Source organism: Pelmatolapia mariae, linkage group LG6, assembly GCF_036321145.2.
Source record: "Pelmatolapia mariae isolate MD_Pm_ZW linkage group LG6, Pm_UMD_F_2, whole genome shotgun sequence".
NCBI lineage: Eukaryota > Metazoa > Chordata > Actinopteri > Cichliformes > Cichlidae > Pelmatolapia > Pelmatolapia mariae.
In genome coordinates, this window is record NC_086232.1 from 15,995,114 (window position 1) to 16,018,255 (window position 23,142).

General features: G+C 42.1%; 1 protein-coding gene across 1 annotated transcript in view; it reads left to right on the forward strand.

The window, feature by feature from the left end:
• Positions 1 to 23,142, forward strand: part of LOC134629051 (voltage-dependent T-type calcium channel subunit alpha-1H-like) — a 48,986-nt gene that overhangs the window by 10,078 nt on the left and 15,766 nt on the right. The window contains exons 8-20 of the mRNA XM_063475956.2: positions 1,805 to 2,157; positions 8,055 to 8,206; positions 8,711 to 8,896; positions 9,161 to 9,278; positions 9,767 to 9,922; positions 10,666 to 10,753; positions 12,367 to 12,554; positions 15,629 to 15,940; positions 16,544 to 16,644; positions 16,909 to 17,032; positions 18,410 to 18,478; positions 18,657 to 18,841; positions 18,927 to 19,053. Coding sequence (XP_063332026.2) covers positions 1,805 to 2,157; positions 8,055 to 8,206; positions 8,711 to 8,896; positions 9,161 to 9,278; positions 9,767 to 9,922; positions 10,666 to 10,753; positions 12,367 to 12,554; positions 15,629 to 15,940; positions 16,544 to 16,644; positions 16,909 to 17,032; positions 18,410 to 18,478; positions 18,657 to 18,841; positions 18,927 to 19,053 — 2,159 coding nt within the window. The remainder of the gene's footprint in view (positions 1 to 1,804; positions 2,158 to 8,054; positions 8,207 to 8,710; positions 8,897 to 9,160; positions 9,279 to 9,766; positions 9,923 to 10,665; positions 10,754 to 12,366; positions 12,555 to 15,628; positions 15,941 to 16,543; positions 16,645 to 16,908; positions 17,033 to 18,409; positions 18,479 to 18,656; positions 18,842 to 18,926; positions 19,054 to 23,142) is intronic.

A 23,142-nucleotide genomic window follows, 5' to 3' on the forward strand; every position in this document is an offset into this window, starting at 1 on the left:
ATTCCCCAAGAGCCATTAGTCAAAAACTTGGCATATCCCTGCATGGTGTGCAGTGTATCCTTTAAAAATGTCTGGAAACGGGTCAAGTGCAGGACAAAAGAAGAAATGGCAGACCTAAAAACTGTCTACAGCAGATGAACAGTATCTGAAAGTTGTGTCCTTAAGAAATGGGAGGGGAAAAAAATCCAACAAAGACCAGACACAGGACCTGAGAGATGTATCTGGACCTTCAGCTGATCCATTTACTATTCACTGAACCCTCATCCGAAATGGTCTCAGTGGAAAGATGGCTGTCAAGAAGCCATTCTTAAGGAAGAGAAAGAGAGAAACAAGGCTGAAGTATTAAAATTACACAAGAACTGGACTGAAAACAATATGGTTCAAATCATCGCCAGGATCAGAGGAGGTCAGGAGACAGGTTTATCAGTGAAGGTCTACATGCACCATAATGATCCCAAACACACTGCCATTGCAGTAAAGTAAACGCCATCAGTCATGGATTGGCCTCCCCGGAGCCTGGACCTCAACATTTCTAAAGCAGTGTGGGATTATCTTGACAGAGAAGAGAACAGAAGGCAGCCAGCTTTAAATGTCCTTCAAGAAGCCTGGAGAAATATTCCTGAAGACTACTTAAAGAAAGACTCCATTTACATGTATATTTGCACATTTTAGTAACTCACTGCACCCATTTCCCATATTCCAAGGAAAATAAAAAGAAATGAGGGGTAGCTCGAGACTTTTTCACATAAAAAACTCTGCCAGACAATGTTGAATTACACATATAATTTCTAAGACAAGAACTAAATTTAAAGGCATACTCCATAAAATTGCACTCTCACTAAACTCGAAGATTCACTTAGGAGAAACATAAAAATATACGGTCAACATCAAAGCAGCAGAGGCCAAGATATCCTGTCTTTTAATTCCCGGTATGAGTCATGCTCCAAAAACACATTGCGACTCCACAGCCCAGTTGGTAACGCAGCCTTTTCATTAAAATTTTGTTATCTCAAAGTCCAAGCTGAATTAATCCGGGTAATCCTGACATCATCAGGGGCTACTCCCCCCCCTCCACGGCTCCCTGCGTGTTTCACAGCACTTTAAGCATCTGTTTTCACATATCAGCGTTTAATACACTTCAGTGATGCAATAAATTCCGACTGTAGTTGGAGAACTTTGCAGCAGAAGTCATTCAGCGTGGTGCTACGTGTAAGCCACCCACATCTCCTGATTAGTGTATTTCCTGTGTATGAAGTGAAGTCAGTCATTTTCAACAAGTCTGCCTTGAAGGCAGTTTTATCTACACACACACACACACACACACACACACACACACACGCGCACCGCAGAACGACCAGATTGGATTTACTATATCAGTCTCCAGTGAAACATGAATTTGTTGTAATTGTGATGACAAGTGAACTGCTCGTGCTAGATTAGTGTTTGTTGTTATGTCATTGGAGCATTCCTCCCGAGTGGCTTACTAATGAATTCTGCTGAAATCTTACCCCCCCAAGCTTCCTCCACCCTCACAAAACGCACATACATACACACACACACACACGAGCATCCTTGTTCTAATAACAGAGCTCTCCATCTGCACAAAGCACCCCCCCCCTCTCACTAGCACAGTGGTTTCCATGTTATTGAATTTTTGTTTCCCAGAAATGAAAAGAAACCCCTCTCCTTTGCTGAGCCGAGAATATATTAAATGACAGAGTGTCTGCATACAGAAGCGGCTTTTTACTACACCCTCGTGGATGCATGATTGATGTGGCCTCTCCTCTGATCTCTGTCTGTGCAGGAGGCTCTGCTGGGCATCCGGCGTTACTGTTGCCGGGCGAAGTCCCCGGAGAGTCCTCAGTATGCCCGTACTGCATCTACTACAACCAACTTAGTGACGGCGAAAATGTTAACGAGCAGCCTGAAGAGCAGCGCCACGGCCACTCGTGTCACAGTAACAGCCCGTGTCACTGTAGCAGCTCGTGCCTCAGTGACGCGCAGCTGTCTGAGCCAAAGAAGAGGCTGTGGGAGTGCGGCTGGGCGAGGCTCAGAACTAAACTGGCACTTATTGTTGGCAGCAGATACTTCAACAGAGGAATCATGATTGCCATCCTTATTAATACTCTGTCGATGGGCATAGAGTACCACGAGCAGGTAAGTGTGCGCACGTGTGTTGTGTGGGGTGCGCGCCTCTCGCAGATTGGCTGCGACTACAATTTGATTGAAAATTGATGCGCTAATCACCGTGTGCGGTGGAGTCAATAAACTTACCCTCCAATCAACACTTACAGCAGCGAGCATATGGGATCGCGGAGAGAGTGTGCGCATGTGTGTGTGTGAGTGACTGTGTGTGGGTGTGTGCAGGCATGTATCAGGAGATGGAGAAACTCATAAGACCTGAAGTGTTAATTAAAGCGTGACCCTGGGACAGGACGGGGGTGGGGAGGGGGGCGGGGGCAGAGCGAGGAGAAGCGAGTGGATGAGTGAGGTGGAGAGGGAGGACAGATCTGACATTGTGATTGGCTGAAAGGCAGCGAGAGATTGTGTTTGGCCCATTTCCTGAACAATATGACAAATCTGGATGGCTTTAACTTCTCCGATAGCTAAAATTTAAGGATGAGAGCTGCCCTATTTTACCTATTTTATCCTTTTGGCCCAATATAATAAGACGTGAATGCATCCATCTATTATCATCCAAAACTGTCACATACGCAAATAGCTTCACAGTTTCTTTTTGCCAGTGTTTCCTAATTTCAATCAGGATGACCAGTGCTGTTTATTCTGAAAAACCCTCTGAGACTTTCTGGTCCCCCAGAGAGCAGCTGTGTGTCATGCAGATGGCGCTGAGCATGCTCAGAGAAGCAGTTTCTCATGTGCACTCATTTGTTGGTTTAAGGAGCAGAGCAAAAGAAAGAAAAAAACGGTGTCTATGTTCTCGGCAATTTCAAGAAATGTCACCAGCTTCCATGATTTATTTCTTTCATGTGCTTTTACTGTCGTAGTTATTGTACGGCAGCAGCTCTGTGGCTCAGAGGTATAAACTATGTTAGACTTTATGCAGACTACTTGTTATTAAGATTTGTGAATAATATTAACTCTTGTGCTTTGTTGACGTTGGCTTGACTTCGTCTTTGTTTGGGTCCCACAAACCCAGCTGCTGCGTCTGGGAAGAAAATATATTAAGATGTCAAACCCAGAGCGTTTGCTGTTAGCATGTTTTTCTGATCTTGTTAAAACCCAGCAATAACCCTGTTTAGTCTAATCTATCACAGTATGTAATACAGGATTATCTGTATGCACCGTACTGTGTAAAAGTCTTGAGCCACCTATCATTTGTTTATATTTTCCTTCCAAGGAGGAAGACTTTATTGAAAGTTTTAAAGAGGTCTTGAGCAATAGTTGTTCAAGCTTTCTGAAAGTCTGTCAAAATTGAATCATTCAAGCATACAAAAAGGCATCTAAGTGAAGTGATAAACCAGTGTTGTGTGTAAACGTAACAGTCAAATGAAAAAATAGCAACCTAAAACAGATGAACAGTACCTGAAAGTCGTGTAAATAGGAAAAAATCAAGCAAAAACCCAACACAGGACTTAGTTACATCTGGAACTTCAGTTGATCCATCTGCTTTTGAGGCTTCATCAGAAATGGTCACAGTGGGAGGGTGGCTGTCAAGAAGTCATTCTTAATGAGGTGAAACAAGAAGAAACGGCTGAGTTTTGCCACATTACACAAGAGCTGGACTGAGAACCAGTGGCAACAGGTAAGTGGTCATTGAGTGAATAATACAGATTTGATATTTCTGGCTCAAAATGTTGCCAGTATCTACAGAGGAGAACAGAATAGACTAACAACAGTAATCTAAAAGATGATGGAGGCTCTGTCATGGTTTGGGGCCCCATTTCAGCCATTGGTGCTGGAGAAATGAATTGATGAAATTATGAACACAGAAAAATACCATCACATTTTGATCCATCATGCAATGCCATCTTGAAAGCGTCCGATTTGCAGCAGCTTCATTTTCAGCATGACAATGATCCCAAACATACTGCTAATGTACTAAAAGCATAGAAAAACAAAAAATGAACCCGGACGTCTACATTATTGAAGCAGTTCTAACGTGATCTGGCGAGGAAGGAGCGGCTAGCAGGTCCACCGGGCATGTGGTGTGGAGGTTAGCCAGACAACTCGGAGGCTAGTCAGTTAGACAGAAGAACATTTATTTGGCGTTAACAGAACAAGACCATCTCAGGTCTCCATGGCTCTACCCTGTTCGTACATACATGTGCCGGGGTTAGTTAATTGCCTGCGGCAGCCTGTTACAATGGTAAAGTCTTTCTGAACAGATGCACGGAGAGCAGCATGGACTCACACTAGGAGACTCTCCAGCTACTACAATAATAGGACAACATCCCCCTAGCGTTGCTATACCACAATAAAAGGGTGTTACACAGTGTGGGATCATCTTGACAGAAAACAGAAAAAAAAGGAGAAACATCCAAAGACGAGCTTTGAATGTCCTTCAAGAAGCCCCTGAGAACTTTTCCTGAAGACAACTTAAAGAAATTAGAAGAAAGCTTATCAAAGAGAGTTCAGGCTGTGGTGAAGAATAAAGGTGGTCATGAACTATTATGTTTGTACTGCTATGACTGTACAAACTCTGTTTTTGCCCATTTTACACATGTTTTAATAAACTGCTGCACCTGTTTCCCATTTTCCTGGCAAAATATAAAGACGCAAAGGTGGGCCCAAGACTTTTGCACAGTACTGTGTGATATATTGGAAAAGACGCCTCATCAAGTGTGTGCAGAGCCTGGTTGAGTGTGCAGGTGAGGAAGTCATACATGGCATCATTTTAAAGATGGTGAACATGATTAGAGTGCTTTTGAAGTGGAAATTTTGGACTTTTGAAATCATTTTCCAAACAAATTACCACCAGATATTTATCTGTGAAAAAGATTAGCACACACATGGTATCAGAAACTTAGTATGCCTTCAAAAAGCTATCAAAATACTGTTTTGAAAGTATTTTGCATGGTTGTGGATGAGTTTTTGTCATGGTCTTGTTGAACTTTTTGACCACTCTTCCAAGCAAACTGTTTGATGGCTTATTGCTCGTTCTGCCTGTTTCATAACATTTTAGCGGGGTTCAAATCTCTTACGACAATTATCCTCTTAAAAGGTCCACTTCAGTTTTCCGACAGATGCCTCGCATTATCTTCAAGCACTCTTTGATGTGATGGAGAGAATTTGGCGTTGATTTAATTACTACAGGCTGCCCAGTCAGCAAAGGCAGCAAAGTGACCCCGAGCAATAATATTTCCACCGCTACGCTTCTCCTGAAAAGATGTCTTTGGTCTGCACCAAATGTCTCTTCTGTTACTGTAGCCAGTCATCTCAGTATTTGTCTGTCCGGAGCACATTTAGTCCTAAAGGGCGGGTTTTGCCTTTATGTTCACCAGCTCAAATTTAGGCGATTGCACTTCTAAGAACATGCACTTTCATACCAACTTACCTGCAAATTCTTTGCAGCCAACAGACTGCTCTTTACAGAGGAGTATTAAAAATATTATTGATCATTTTGGAGATTAAAGCCCTCTACATAACGCTTTGTGTACATGAGAATGTGAAATCGTACTGCAGAATCAGTTTTAGTTACAAGGAAATGATTTCTCTTTTATCACATAAACACAGTGAGGTGATACGTATAAGGATGGTGAAGCTGCATCTGGCCAGAAGGAAAAAGAAACACACAATATTGGCCAGATAAAATAGCTGGCAGTGGACAGATGCAAGGTTATCGGCGGTTACAGCCTCATGCAGTAAAGAGGATGTTGTATCACGAGACACGATAAGACAGCTGTTTAAGTTGTTTCACTGACTCATCTGCACGAGGCTTTTGTAGAGCGTATATGAGCCTCGGCAGTTATTATGAAATGTAATCTCCACATTTTGGGTTTAATCGTAAAATATCAACTACACTTTATTCGATGGGCCACTGCCATGGCGATGATGTCATGAAGAAATTATGGTTAGTTTACTATGGCAACATTTGGACCCTAACAGATTACACGCTCATTGTAATTACAGCTCAGCCTTGTAGCTCATCACATGAAGTACATCCTTGACTGTGTAAAAGACACGAGCGTGATTAATAACTCCTGAATCATGATGGCTGAAATACCTCAGTTGCACTAATTAATGTTTTGTTCTTGTGTCCAGGCATGCAAGAGATACTGTTATATCATGTACTTACCAGATAGTGAGATTTTATGTGAATTATCTCACGCTATGATAATACAAACACCCTTATAGTATTCTGTATAACACTCTTCGCAGACTCGCGTGGATACCCGGCCGATTTTCTGAAGGCTTTGGGGAGCTTTCTCGATCTTGGCATGATGACAGCACTTTAATAGCAAAGACAGCAGCAGACCCTCAATATCAGACAGACAGGTTGAGACAGGCTCCATCTGTGATTCCCTAATCATTGGCAACACAGATTTTAGTGTCATGCTTTTGAAGGGTTGACAAATGTAGGACTGTACTTATTTTATTTTAATTTTTCTTAATGACAACTACCCCTAAGGTAACAAAAATCAGAAATTAGTACATTAAATGGACAAAAGTGTTGGGCCACACCTCTTAATCTCTGAATTCAGGTGATGTCAGTTGGCACAGGTGTATAAAATCAAACACGTGGCTGTGCTGTACAAACATTTGTGAAAGAATGGATCGTTCTAAAGAGCTCATCGAGTTTGAGTGCACCTAAAAATTAACTGCTCACCCCTGATATGTGTAGATGACTCAGTACTTTTATTTTTGATGTGTGTTTTTGTCCCCCAGAAGAACAAATACTGCATATTATGATATTACAGGGTTACAGATAATTTTATGAAGTTCTTTGTTATAAAATTATTAACTTTATTAGAATCCAGTGAGCATCTTTAAGACCGATATTTGGTGATTTAAGAGTCTGATAATTCTGGCAGAGGGTTCTTCCTGTTAAAAGGGAGTTTTTCTTTACCACTGCCGCCAAGTGCTTGCTCTTATTAGTTTTCTCTGTGTAATTGTAGTCTTTACCTTACAAAATAAATCCTTTGAGGTGACTGTTGTTGTGATTTGATGCTATAATAATACAATAAATTTGAATTGAATTAAATCAACATATCAGCCAGTATTTATTTTTCAGACGCACAAAAACATGAACAGATTTCTCTAACATTTGTCATGTGTAATCATAATTTATGGGTCCCTACTTAGATAATATGACAAAGCAGTTTAAAGCACAGTCGTGTTTTGTTGTGCTGTTTGGCTCACACATATGGTGTGACGCAAACGCAGCAGCCTGCACGTCTTCCTTCTGCTCTCCCTGCTTTCATGTCATCTCTCTCAACTGTTATGATAAAAGTGGAAAACAGGGACAGGGCTAACAGGGAATTTCCCCTCTGGTAGATAAACTATGAAATATTAACATTTGTCACGTGGTTGAAGGGTGTTTCTCCTGTCGCTTCACTATAAATTCAGATACTGATAGACTGGCACATAGCTAAAGTTTAGAGGTTACTAGACTTTATTGGGTTAACTTTTTAATTCTGTTAAAAGAGGATCAAATGTTTGATTGTCCAAATGTGCAAAAAAAATGAAAAAAAAAATGCACGTTTTTACATAACAGTGGGTCTTTATGGCAAATTGATCAGTTAAAAAAATGTCCTGAAACAACTAAGTAACCAGCTATGTCTTTAAAAACAGGCTCTGAAACATTTTTCTTTGTGGATTTTTTGGAATGAGGATACAAATTTAAGCTTTTTTTTGTCATAAACCTAAAAAATATCTGAAAAAAAGAACAGCAACAAAATCTGTCCAGCTTTAATCCGTGTAAACCCAAACTGAAGCCTTCACCAACATTTTGGAGATTCCTAACATGTTGAGTGCACTGAGCTCCACGCACACGCTGTCTGTCTCTGTTTATTTGTTCATTTTTCTCTGTGCCCGTCCATCTCTGTACATCAATCTCTCCCTGTTTTCTCTCCACAAACACTGCACCTCTTCAGCCGCAGGAGCTGACAGATATTTTGGAGATCAGTAACATGGTGTTCACTAGTCTCTTCAGTCTCGAGATGCTGCTGAAGCTCCTGGCTCTCGGGCTCTTCGGCTACATCAAGAACCCTTACAACGGCTTTGACAGCGTCATTGTCATCATCAGGTGGGGGGAACTCTCTGTCTGTGTGTTTACCCCAAAAAGGGAATTCTTGTCATTAGTTATTCTTCCTGTTCTCACGTCTCAGGCTCTGCAGCTAAATCTCCCGAACTGCCAGCGATGCCGGTGCTGGCAGCTGAGCCAAGCGGTTGCACTTATAGTCCAGAGGGCCTGTATTCACTCCATTATGTAGTACTACAAGCTAAATTATGTATCCACGTTTGAAGGCCTTGCTTGTTTACCGTGCCAGTTCACGCTGCGCTGGCTTTCTTTATTGGCTGGTGAACTGTAAACAACACTGGCCTGACTTCGTTTTTTCGTTTGCCACACGTCACATCAAAAAGACTTGAGCGCTCTCTCCCTTCTGAAAAGATTCGGGAAGTTTTTCTTTCTTTCTTTTTGTTTTTGTTTTCCTGGGTGACGCTAATGCTGACAAAGGGTAACAGCTGATTCCTTAATCGCTTCAATGGAAATGCATCTCTGTGCTTTTAACCTGTGTGTGTGTTTCAGCGTGTGGGAGATCGTGGGTGAGGCCGAGGGAGGCTTGTCGGTGCTGCGCACCTTCCGCCTGCTGAGAGTTTTGAAGCTGGTCCGGTTCCTTCCTGCACTCAGGAGGCAGCTGGTGGTGCTGATGAAGACCATGGACAATGTGGCCACATTTTGCATGCTGCTGATGCTTTTTATATTCATATTCAGGTATATATTCACGAGTTACAGTGATGATTAAGCGTTTTCTCTGCTTTAATTTTACTGTTATTACTTAAAACATTTCAAATGGCTACTGCTGCGATTCTCCTTCCTCTGTTATAAACTGATTACCACATGTGTTATTGGCTTTCATGTAGAGACAATTGTGCGCGCAGGCAGTATTACCGCATCTTGTTGTTGCACATATTAAATTACTGCTTGATAAAAACATTACCTTACTGTTGTGTGTGTGTGTGTGTGTGTGTGTTGCAGTATCTTGGGGATGCATCTGTTCGGCTGTAAATTTGGTTTGCGACAAGACAGCGGAGACACTTTACCAGACAGAAAAAACTTTGACTCCCTGCTCTGGGCGACTGTCACTGTCTTTCAGGTTAGACAAACATCCTCACATGCACCCTCGCTCAGGGACACACACGCGCAGAGCACACAAAGACACCGACGGTATTTGATTTGGAGGAATTTCCCCATCAATTACGCGCCACTTTTAGGAGTGAGATTCAAACAACAGCTGCTGCAGTCACGAGCGCTCGCCCGTTATTTCATTTGCTCCAATTTGGGAGTGCGCGCTCGGTTTTTCAGCAAAGTATAAAAAAAACTGTCCCAGTGGGCAGGTAAGATGTTCCTCACGAGCAGAGGAGGAAGAGCAATAATGAAGCACTCACTCGGCGGGAGTTCATTTAACACTGATGAGCGTCATTACTGTTCAACTGACGACAAGATAATAAAGGAAGAAACTCATATTGTCTATGCTTGGAACACCTGCTAGCAGCGTAGCGCGTCGCCTTCTGGCTCCTTGTGTGTTTGACGGCGTGTTTTTCTAACTCCCTGACGTCTCTCCACATCTTATCTAATCTGCAGATCCTCACCCAGGAGGACTGGAACGCGGTGCTCTATAACGGGATGGCCTCCACAACGCCGTTGGCTGCCCTCTATTTTGTCGCCCTCATGACCTTTGGCAACTACGTCCTCTTCAACTTGCTCGTAGCCATTTTGGTCGAGGGCTTTCAAGCTGAAGTAAGGGCAAAGATGCCGTTTCATTTGAGCTACTTAGACAACGAGGCAGAGCGAATGAGACTAATTGAGCTCTGTTGTGTTGATGATACCAAAGCTGCCTACAAGAGAATAATCTCCTCCATCCTGCCTGTGTGGTTTCTCCTTTCTCTCTCTCTCGCTCACTGTCTCTTTATCATCACACTTTTCCTCTGTTGCTTTTTGCCTATCCTCCTTTCTCTCTTCCTCTATCTTTCTTTCTCACTGCAACACACACACATGCACACACAAAATACTCTCCAGGGTAGGGATGTGTTTGATATCGCCTGCCATTCACAGCTGGTGAGCTTTTGTTGTTTAGTTTTCATCTTTTATCTCCGGCATCAGAGAGCGCTTGCTCTTTCTCTCACTATTGCGTGCACACACACACACACACACACACACACACACACACACACACACACACGGATACCCTTTGCCAAAGCCGCCTGCCTCCATCTTTCTGGCGTGAATTTTAATTAAATTCAGTAAAGCTTTATTGGCGTGACTACAGGAGATCGCTGCCAAAGCATCCACATAACTCAACTAGAGAACGCTGGAGATTCCCTCCGCCCGTCTGCCTAGTTTTCCTCTTAGTCTTTCCCGCTCGACCGAAATGTGCTTTTCACTTTTACAACACTGAGGAGGGGAAGGTGGTGATGATGATGATGATGATTATGATGATAGCAGTGACTCCGGTGTATATTTGCGTCTGTCTGTGTTTTCAGGGAGATGCTAACAGATCTGAGGCCGATGATGAGAGACACTCGATGTGTTACGAGGACGAGGAGAAACTGAGAGAGCTGTACGCTGCAGGTACAAACTCGCAGATCAGCCGGACATGGAAGTGAAAGTTCACATGGAGTCGCCTTAAAATAGCCTTTTGGTGTATTCTGACCTGAATTCTTGGAAGTTCTTTCATCCTCTGAACATTTTAAAGGCTTTTCATAATTCTGCAAAATGTTCTCTTGTTTTTAATCCCAGAAAGACTGAAAGATCTTTATCTGGATGCAGCGTTTTCAGTGGGAGAAAAGTTTGATCTCTCGTTCAACTGACGTCTTCAGTCTCGGCTGACTGCAGGTTTCCCCGACCTTATAAACAGCTGCGTAACGACTGAAATTCATGCCACTGACTAACAAAAAAGCCACAAGCTCAGTTTGTCTGATTTGGTTCAGTCAGCCGGCTGTTGGTTTATAATGGTGGGAAAGCTGCAGTCAGCCGAGACTGACGATGTCACCTTAATGAGAACACTGAGTCCAGATGAACAGAATCAACTTTCGGGGATTTCCTTACCTGGATTATTGAAGCAGACATCAAGACATTACTCTTACTTTCACTCTGAGGGCTCATTAAAAGGGCAAAACCGCATAAACCTCACTGACATTACACATAGGCCATTATTTACTCACTCTGATGCTGTGGTTTTTTTTTTATATTAATTCAAAATTTTAACCTACATTACCTCAAATTAGGCGTAAGATGAATCTGAAGGAGGTTTTGGCTTTTTAAGTAGAGGCTAATTTTGTTTAAATTGCATTTGTGAGCTTCTTGAGGGCAGCTCATCTGTATTTGCTCAAGGACAACGTGGGAGTGAAAAATGGACACGAAACACATTGTGAACATTTAGTAACACAAATGTGCACTATCTAGATTTTTTTTTAAATAATGCAGCACATTTTTACAGCTAATCCAATTATTACAGACTCAACGTTTACAATATTTATGTGTGTCAACGTTTATATTGAACTTGCTTTACTCTTTACTCTCAGGGACAAATACTGACAACCTGTTTTATTTATGAATGTGTGTTTCTTGAGGTAAACGTTGTCCTCTTTGACAGTGAGTAATAAAGAATATTAATACCCAATTTTTAAACGTTTTTAGCTTGATTCTCTAAATCATAAACTTTAAGCTGCATCGAATTCCCTGATGAAAAATCACTGACTAAAGTCTTACACTTATTCTTTCTAATGTCGAGCAGGAGCAGTGAAGTCAAATTTCACTGATATCTACAAAAGAAAATGCCAATATTGCTCAGCTGATCTCAGTAAAGACTCAGTCAGTAGTTTCTAAAGTCTTATTTAGTCACTAATTGTTGTCATAATCAAAGTAAAACACACAAAAGGAGGATTTAATTTAGGTTGGTCTGTTTTTGCCAGACCATGTGATCCAGAAGTCAGTTGCACAGGTTTTATTGTAGTCAGTTTTCAGCTCCACTTCTCATGCATAAGATCCACCTTAAAAACCTGAATATCCACAGAGCTTTACCAGCCAGTGAGTGCGATCGTGACATATACAGCCTATATGCAGCGGATACAGCCATGGTCAGTGCAGCCCTGATCCAAACCGAAATCATGAAAATATTGCAAATCCCAAAATATAATAAATGAGAATCATTCTTTGACATCAAATATTCTGTGTGTGTGTAGAGCTGAAGATTCAGGCCATGATGCTGAGTCCCAATGGTCTCCTGAACCCAAAAGCCTCCATGCCTCCCCCTCCTCCTCCACCGCTGCCGGTCATCACGCACACTGCAGCTACGCCCACCATAAACTCCAACCAGTCACGCCGGGCCAGTGGTGCATCCATGGAAAACAGCCTTGAGCAAAGGTCACCGGTGAGCCTTGGGCACATGCTTTTATGTGGATATATATATGTTTATATAAAACCACGTTAAATATTTATTATAAATGTGAGTTAGAGAAACAGTTAATCAAAAAATGTTTGTTATGCAAAGGATATAAATCCAAGCTGAGCTGAAGCAATTTCTAAATGTTGAAGTCATAGAATGATAACACAGAGCTTCATTAAAGCTACCTTGCAGAGGTTCATTTGTTTACTTTCTGTTTCCCAACAAACCCATTATGTGTCTTCTCAAGACACGACAAATTACTTGAGTGCATTTCTGTCCTCATAAAACATTCACAAAGCCAAATATTTCAGCATTGTTTGGGCTGGCAGTCTTTTTGTTAGCAGACCTTCTGCTGGCACTTTAGTATCACCAACTGTTGACGGGTTGAGTCATGTAGCCCTCCTTCTATGCGCGGCTAAGCTTAATGTTTGAGCTGAACGTCAGGTTCGTTTCACGTTGCTTTTAGGAGATTTGATGCCAACGACTCAGAAGATGTTTCAGACTAAAGTGAGGTGGCTGAAAATTTTAGCTTATCTTGATTAAAACATGTCCTCCAAGGGTGGATTCAGACTGGTCACGGTTGCCTTGCATTGTGCCGGAGCTCGATCGCTCCCCATTTTCCCCGCTCCCCAGCTGGTCTTCCCTTAATGAGCCAGGTCCACTTCAGTTTGTCCCGAATCCTTTCTCGTGCTCTCTCCCTTTTTTCAGGCACGCACTCTTAAAAAGCGTTCTTGCAGAGCACAAGGGGTTCATGATTTTATGCAGTCTGTGGCTTAACTGGGCCAGTTCTTATGCCCTGTAGATTTGTTATCAAAGCAGGGATTTTGACAGAGGCAGCTGCTATTGAGCAAGTGGTGCAGTTCTGTGCTTGGGTGGTCATCACACTACATCGTACCATCACTGAATTCAACTGAAGCTCAGCTGTGACCACCTATTCGAGCCAGACAGGGCACAGTTCACTTAACTGCGAATGGCGCGCACTAGTAATCGCACTAGTGAAATGAGCTGGACTTTGGGGTCAGATGTCCTGGGGAACAGATGGCCTAGGGTGAACACACCCTTAGTTTAAAAATGCAGGAGGAGAGCAGCAGCATGACCAGAAATAGTACAAAGCAGGCAACGTCAGTGGTGACAGATATGACAATGGTTATGTGAGACACGCTTTATTAAAAAGCAAAGTTTTAAGCTGAATCTTAAAAGTAGAGGGGGTGTCTGTCTCCCAAATCTAAACTGGGAGCTGGTTCCATTGAAGAGGGGCCTGAAGGCTGAAGGCTCTGCCTCCCATTCTACTTTTATATATCCTAGGAACCACAATTAAACCAGCAGTCTGAGAGTGAAGTACTTTATTGGGGTGACATGGTACTATAAGGTCTTTAAGATAAGATAAGGCTAGGTTATTCAAGTCCTTGTATGTTCTTTTTTTTTTTTTTTTTTTTTTTTTTTAAACCTGTCGCGTTTGGTTCTTTTGCCATCAGAATTATTGTCTAAAGGCGAAGAAAGATGCCCAACGGATTTACTTTACCAAATGGACCATCCCAGCCTTGAAGTAATGGTCCATTTGATTTACCTTTTATTGTTTATTTTTTATTTTATTTTATTTTTTTTACTTGCTAGATACGGGACAGGGGAAAAGAAAAGGGAGAAAGAAAGAGGGGGGAAAAAACAAAACAAAACAAAAAAAACAGCGGAGAAGAGGGACGGGGATAAAGGGCAAAAAACAAAAACCAACAAAATAAGCAGACAAAAAATACATATATCGATCACCTGGATCACCTGTTGAGAAAGAAAAAAGAAAACAAGCAGAAGAAAACGAGAGTAATAGAATAAACAACATCACAATGATATATGGGAATATAACACTAAATACTTAATATTAAACATTATTGTGCAGCACGTAAGATCGACAGCGCACAGTGTGCTTTGAGGTAGGAGCCAAAAAGGGTGTAGTTTGTGTGTGTGAGCACCCGTGTGTACACCTGTGAGCATGAGCGCTCTTGTATTTAAAAGGTTCCTTAATGTAATGATCTGCTAGAGGGTGTGGGGGGCCACAGTCCCATCCTCCAGGGCATGAAGCAGGTATGGAGGAGATCAAAACTCCAGACATCCAGAGGCCCCCAGAACACAAGAGACCAAGGAAGACCAACAGAGGGGCAGCCGCGCCACTGTCCCAGAAAGAGCTGAGGAGAGTCCCAGATGAGGGATCACTCAGCAGCCGCGGAGCAGAAGCCAGGGGGGGTTGCAGTGACGTGCCCGTGAGCTCCGCCGGCAGCCAGCTGTGCCTGAGTGACCGAGCCCAAGGCCGAGAGGCCGAGGGCACCCCACCCCCGAAGTGGCCCGAGCAAGCCCCAGGTTCCAGGCCCGGATAAGCAGCCACCAAGGAGTGAGCCGGTGTGTACCCGGACGCCCACTCCCGGACACAAAGAACCACCAACGCATCGATGTCTGAGGGCGTCTGCCACCGGCAGGGGAAGTGGTGGGGGGAGATAGGCCTCCAAACCTTGGAGGGCCTGAGATGTCCCCAGAGAGGTGGCGTCTGATACCCAACCTGACATATAGACACAGACATACAGGCACACTCAAATACAAACATCCATTCCCACCCTCATGCTCTCATAGGCAATTACTCCACACTCAACCAACGTGGAGACAGACATAAAGAGACGCTTGTCCTTGTATGTTCCACTGGCAAATGGTTGCAGGTGGTTGCTCGCTGTGGGTAGTTGACACTGGTTACAAAGAGATTTATGGTGCTGCACCGAAACCTCTTAAAATGTTATCAGGTAGCATCCTGTTGTTTTACCCTGTTTCTCGATAAGTTTAATAACTGTGCTGGGCCAAACAGACTTATCATTAGCGCAAATCCTGGTCATTTCCATGTAGAGCTTGATAAGGAGCACAAGATACAAACAAAATAGGAGCCCACTCATGAAAACATCACCCCGCTGCACTGCTAATGGCCAAAAACTCTACAGGGCAGCTTTAATCTGTGAAGAATGAAATCCTTATTTGCACTTGAAAGATAAGGCAGAAATCCAACAAGGCACTGGTTCTGTTCTAAGTTGTCTTCACAGTCCCTGTGGGACAGCGGGCCAGAGAGCCGTCGCTCCAGCTGGATCAGCATCGGCCGAGCCCCCAGCCTCCACAGGAAGAGCCAGTCTGGAGAAATGGAGTCCCTGCTGTCCGACACATACTCAAGCTCCAAAGCCAGCAGCAGGGAGCAGTCTCTAGACCAGTCAGAGTACCTGCAGGTGCCAATGCTCCTCTCCCCAGACTGTAACGGCACCACCTTCCACCTGCCAGACCACTGCTACGACGATGCTCCCCTGACATCGCATAACCACAGCGATCAAGAGGAAGAGGAGATTGAAGAGGTTAATGCCTATTTGTTTCATGAATTTGTCTCCCCAAATGAAAAACAATATTATATATATGTAAATGTGGACTCGGGCTGTTTTAATTGGCGTGTGTTCCAATCAGAGGGAGCAGGCATTTTGATGGCTTCCCATTTCTGTTATTCCTAGATAAAACAAGTTCATAAAAGAGCTTGTTTTGGGCATGCTCAGAAGTTCAAAAGCTGCTGCTAATTATCCCGCAAAGGCATAAATTCCAACCTGGCTGACCTTAAGACACTTTTGTTACTTAGAAAAATTTAATTAGCTGAATTTAAATTAGATCCGGGTGGAGGAATGACTCGGAATATTGTTTGAAAAAGAGCTGTGTTGGAATTTTTTGTGCATGCACACGAGGTCGCTGCAAAAAAAAAAGAAAACACCTTGGATAGACATGAAAATGACTTCAGTCTCATTCTCCAGTATCATGGGTGTATAAAATGATGAGCAATACTGATTTTCTGATTTTCTCCCACAAAGCGCTACGTCCAGATGAACAGAATCAACTTTTGGAGCAATACTGATTGTTGTAATGTAACGAGTGTACGCTGTGATGTCATTCGTCTGTTTGTGTGTTCATTCCAGAGTTTATGTAAGAGGCTGAAGAAGATACTGGAGCCATATGAGCCTCAGTGGTGCCTGGAGCATGAAGAGTGGTCCCTCTATCTGTTCGCCCCACACAACCAGTAAAGATACACACAAACACACGTTTATGCACAGCCCCTGATATTCTCCAGGGTGGCCTAGGTGGCCTTAACTGCACGCATGTGTAAAAATTCACAGCTAAAGTGTGAAGGTGGCAGCTGAAGCTTGGTTGTACAATTTGTACTTTTATCAATTAAAGCTGGAAGAAATGCAGCGGTGGAAGTGATGCAGGTGATGTGTTGAATAGAAAATAAACACTGGGGTTGTTGCCGATCCTTTTCTCTTCTCACACCGTCTCTCTGCAGGTTCAGGTTGTGGTGTCAGAGGGTCATAGGTCACAAGATGTTTGATCACATCGTCCTGCTTTTCATCTTCCTTAATTGCATCACCATCGCCCTGGAGCGACCCGACATACAGCCTCACAGCATGGTACCTCATAAACACACACACACACACGGTTACTATACTTGTAAGGAGAAGTATTGACATAATGCATTCCCAAGCACCATCACAACGACATGTCAGACCCTGACCTTTAACCTTTAACCCGGACTTAATGGATGTAATTTTACACTGAAACTCTGTTTCTTGTCTTCCTTGGTTGGTTTAACTGGATATTATTGATATAATTTCCATCTTCATTGTGCTTTTTATTTGATGATTTGGCAGATTTGAACTCATTATGCATTAGTCTAAGTGCTTAGATTAGGTCTGGACGTAACAGCTACAATACTGTGCAAAAGTCTTGAGCCACCCCAAATTTCTTTAGATTTTGCATCATATGATCCAGACTTTCATTTTTAAAGTAGTCTTGAGCAATGAATGCACCACTGACCTAACTCAAGGGCTGAACCAGTGTTGTGTTTAGAGATAACAGACAACACAGCGAAGAAGCAATTTAGAATTTTATCTTTAAGTACTTTGTCATTAACAGCCTGTTGTTTCCATTACTTTAGTTGAACCTACAAAACTGCTAAAGATACCACAATTTGGCAGTTGTCGAAATATTATTTGTGCACCAGTAAGGTGATTCCCAAATAGTTATGAGCTAAAAGAATAGAAGTGGAAGCACCATAAGATTTTGAGCCATGCAATACCATCTGGAAAGCATCTGATTGGCAGTAGCTGGATTTTTCATTACCAATGACCCCAAACACACTGCTAATGCAGTAAAAAAAAAAATACCTGGATAGAAAAACACACAGTGAATTGGCCTCCCCAGAGCATGGACCTCAATATTATCCAAGCAGTGCAGGATCATCTTGACAGAAAAGGGAACAAAAGGCAGAAACATCCAAAGAAGAGTTTTAAATGTCCTTTAAGAAGCCTGGAGAACTGTTCCTGAAGCCAAACTCTGTTTCAACTTATATACTGCGTTTCTCTCTATGTTCTTTATGTTTTCGTTTCAATAAATCGCTACCATTTTCCCAGAATAAGTGGCAGATCAAGACTTTTGCACAGCACTGTAACCTAAACCTTAAACAGCTCAAGACGTGACTCACGGCTCACAAATACAAAAGCAGCATACGTCTTTTGCATGAAAACACACACAAAGAGGGGCTGTTTACTACAAGAGCTCATGTGCTTGTAGCTGATGTAAGAGTCTCTATAACAACACGTGTTGTTCCCAGTATGCTTTTATTATGTTTCTACAACAATTGCTGTGCATTTTTTTTCAGCTCGTTATGCAACACTTTGTGCTCCAGAATCAAAGCTAAGGCTACAAAGCCTTTAAATTGACGAATGCGCTTCCTGCTGTTAATCTGTGCATGTTCTCACGCCTGTGTGTCTGTGTGTGTGCAACAGGAGCGGATGTTTCTCAGTGTGTCCAATTACATCTTCACTGTGATCTTCGTGGGTGAAATGATGATCAAGGTAACCATAACAGTGAACATTTTCTGAATAAGCACTCCACTCCAAAGTCATTTTCTTGCTTCTAAAGAGGCAATTTTCATTGCTGGTGGGGATCAGAATGGCTTTCATTCTCATTTTACACCTCAGCTTATTTGATTATTTCAGTAATTTTGTTGGATCTGTGCGCGTCTGCATGCAGGTGGTAGCTATGGGCCTGTACTTTGGAGAGGGCGTGTACCTGCAGAGCAGCTGGAATGTCTTGGATGGGCTCCTGGTGTTTGTGTCGCTTGTGGACATCCTGGTGTCCATCGCTTCAGCAGGTGGTAATCGGATCTTAGGCATCCTCCGGGTTCTTCGCCTGCTCCGCACACTTCGACCACTCAGGTACAAATCAAGGAGATTATCATCTGTGTTTACTCCGCTGATATTATATTAAGGACTGTTTAACCTGTGTGTGTGCTTGCTGCAGGGTGATAAGTCGTGCTCCAGGTCTGAAACTGGTGGTTGAAACTCTGATCACATCTCTCAGACCAATTGGGAATATTGTTTTGATCTGCTGTGCTTTTTTCATCGTGTTTGGAATTCTGGGAGTCCAGGTAAACGTTCATGCCGACCGTTCCCCGTTCATCCTCTGTCAGTTAAAGATAAGCGCCATCAATTTTCCCCCGTGACAGCAAAATACAAAACGCGCCAAACTCATTGTCACTCGATTTGATGTGACCGAACATTAAAAGCTCGTTGTGTTTTCTGCTGCAAGAAGACACAGATCACTGTGGTTTAAAGTAAATGAACCGCAGCTCAGAGAAAGCTTCAGGTAATAAAAAGTGAAGAGAAAAATTGGGAGGAAATGCAAATGAGCTGCTGATTATGCACCAGTCCCTGGAAGTAATTAAAAAAAAACCCAACAATGGTTCAACAGGGGGAATGTGCTGAGAATGCGGTTTTTAAATCGGATTTTCACCTGGATTTTAATATTACTAATCAAATTCATAAATACAGCTTATTATTTATTAAAACAGCTTAATATTTAGAATGAGCTAATAAACTATAAATAACACACTTTGCTTGATATAAAAGATCAAAAAGAATATCATGTTGCTTTGGTTTCAGACCTAAGGGTTAGGACTGTTAATAAGCTCTGAAGCCAAATAACAGGGTACAGTATAAGAAAGAAAAATGTAAGCGCAAATAAAGTTTAATTTGTTACTACTTTTAAATAGTAGCTTACCTACCTTAGAAAACCAGCTTGGATCAGCATTCCTCAAGTGACATATTATTGGTGTGTTTCCAATGTAAAGGACAGTGAAAGTCTGAAAGGGGAGGTGTTTTTTTAACAGGTTGGTTTTTTTTTTGCTTGCCGTTTGTTTAGGTTTGGACACAAAAAATTACTGGTCAGCATTTCACCTTTTTTTACAGTCTGAAACATGAGTTAACACTTAATTTTCACCTTTATCTGCAAGCTAGGTCGTAGCCACTGTGATGTCAAGCTAAATGCTAAAGTATTTGGACTTTAGCATTTAGCATTCAGGCTGCCGCCATGTTTTGTTTTGGGGGTTTTTTTTGGGGGTTTTTTTTGGGGGGGGGGGTACACAATTGAACATATCATAATGAGGTGGGAGGGGCTCCAAGTATCAACTAGTGCTAGCAAGCTTTGTTCAAAGCTGCGTATACAAACTGCTAATGCATGCTAAGCTAACACACTAATAAAACCCTCAAAGTTCACTCTCCAAAACTGAAGCACAAACTTCTTGGACAATGTGTGCTATACAGGGAGACATTTTATTTGTCAGGTATTTCCATTAAAATGCTCCAGAAGACACCAACACCGCAAACACAGTGGAGAGGTTCAGTTCAGTGACTCCAATTAGTGGCGCTGAGGCCTACCAGCGATGATTGGCTACGCCTGCCTGTGTTGGGACACCTGTCAATCAAAGTGGCCGTGCCCTTAACTCAATTATCCAGGTGGTTGACTTATAAAAAAATTACCTCCTAGAGTTGTTACGAAGGGAGAAACTATCAGAGAAACACAGAGGCCAAAAATTGCTTTTTGTACCAGATTGTAAATATATACTTTTCTTCTGCTGCAAAGGGGTGTCAAACATAAGACCTGTGGGCCAGAATTAGCCTGGCAAAGACTCCAATCTGGCCCCAATGGACGGCTTTGGAAAATATGAGGGAGGCCATAAATTTTGAATTTTTAACTGTATTTTTTAGTTTTACACCATTGGCTACTGATGTAGACCTCCACCATGGCCATTCATGCTACACCAAAGTAAAGAAGTAATATATAAACAATTAAATTGCAGAAAAGTTCCTGTTTTTTTTTTTTAATCTACTATAGAAATTTCATTTTTCTTATAATGGGTCCACAGTAAAAAAAAAAAAAAAAAAAAGAGAGAGAGAAAAAAGGGCATTTTCTGTGCATTAACATAAACTTTCTGCTTTATAATTTCAGTGCAGTCTGGTCTAAGAGTTACCAAAACTTTGTAATTAATTTTACACATTTATTTCTAACACTTTAAGCCCAAAAATGTCTTTCATTTAGTAGATGTGCTGTTGAAATTGCTTATTTTAAGCTTATTTTTCTTGTATAACGATATCTCAGGGATTAAATGTGAGGTACAACGTCTTTGCGCTAATAGGAGCCAGGCTCAAGTGCACATTTTCACACAGTGACTAGAAATCACTAACAGGGCTCTAGAGTGCGACCAATTTGGTCGCAAATGCGACCAAATTTTTCAGTGGTGCGACTAAAAAAAATTTTTCGGGTAACAACAACAAAAAAAAATCTCTGCAACTCTCCGTGTGGTCAACAACAGACACACATTATGCCCCTATCGTGGACTAAACCAATCAGAGATAGTCAGGGGCGGGACCTCTCTGATTGGCCGTGGTCCAGTTGAAAGTGCAGGTGGAAGAGAGAGGTGAGTAACTTGAATAAAGCGATATCGATTCATTAACGGATTCCACACAAAGACGTAAACACAGAGCGGACCCGACGCATCAGAATCAGCTTTGTCTTTCTCGGCTTTCTCACCCCACGGCCCGAACACGGACACGCTGTCGGAGCTTAGCGATTCTGATGCGTCGGGTCCGGTCTGTGTTTCCGTCTTTTTTGCGCTAGATTCAGAGCTGCAGGTTTTGTCTCTCTCCAACCAAAATTCGCCGAGCCAGCAGCAAAAGAAGCAGCAAACTGCGCTTCATATTTGATCAATGTCGTCATGAATTCCCTCTGACTTTTGCTGTTTTGCTTCCTCCACGATAAAAATTACACTTCATGCACAGCTCTCTCTCTCTCTCTCTCTCTCTCTCTCTCTCTCTCTCTCTCTCTCTGTGTACTTCAAGAACAGTTTCCCGTCTCAAATCTGTTTTCTGCATTATTCATTCGCTTATTACCCACCAGTCTACCGTTGTTTACAGCGCTGTCTTTTTCTTTTTTCACTTAAATGACCTCGGACAAGAAAGCCTAATTTCTGCTGTTCAATACTGAAGAAATTTAAACTTCTTAAAATTATGCAAAATTGCAGAATATTGTAGAATAGGTTATCTGCTATAAAACGCCAGACCAGGAAAATCTCCTTCATGTTTTTCTGTGTTTTATTCTAAGTTACTTTGACACAAAGGCATCTGCTGTGATGTTCACAATTTGGATGAAGTCTCACATTTATCAGTACTGATAAATGATCAGAATTATAATATTTCTGACTGTCTGAAGCTAAATTGAATCGAATCAGGACTTTGAGAACCGGAATCGAATGGATTATAGAAATCAGTGATGATACCCAGCCCTAGTGAGCAGCTTAGGCCCAACAGAAGTGGATGTAGCTGTGGGTAATAAGAAAAGATGAAAAGAACTATTGATAACTTTTGTGTTAAGGCATGATCCTTCTGAAATTCATAGCCAGTGCTCTGACACAGTGCCATCAATCTTTGAATGCTGAAAGAGCACAGTGTATCCAGAACACACATTATATGCTGCAATAAATGCACTGCCCAAGTGTTCCCTCTCCCCACTGCCTTTCAGCAGCATGCAACAGCAAACAGGTCGTCAGAGGAGGCCAAGATGATGATTAAGTTTAACATTTTCTACAATATTGACAAAGCACTTTAAGCACAAGTTTGTTTGTTAATAATTTAGAAATGAATATTGTCTGTATGGACTTCCCCCCCAAAGAAAGTGCACATGTAAAACTGCGGTGTTAAGCGATGCGGTTGAAAAATTTGAGTGCGCCTAACTTTTGTGCCGGTGCGCCTAAATTTTTAAAGTTAGGCGTACCGGTGCGCCCATGTCAAAAAGTTAGTCTAGAGCCCTGACTAAACTTCAAAACATGTTGATATGTGATTAAAACAGGCTGGATGGGCTCCGGACAGATTCACTTCTTCACGCGTTGAAGTCCTTCAGAAATACTTTAAAACAAAAGAAACTACTAATGAAACTTCCTTTAAGGTTTAAAGGCTCTCACCACATTTTAAAATGTCAAAGTCAGGAAATGAATGTACAGTACCGTTTTTAAAAACTCCACTCAAAGCCAGTCAGTTCATTTTCATGGCTTATGTTTCTCTTTTTGCAAATACAAAGATTCAGATTTAATCCTTGCAAGGATATAATACCTAATGAACGCTGAAGCTAATTAACACGTAGGCTTATATTTGACGAAAAGCACGCTATCAGTGGGTTATCTTCT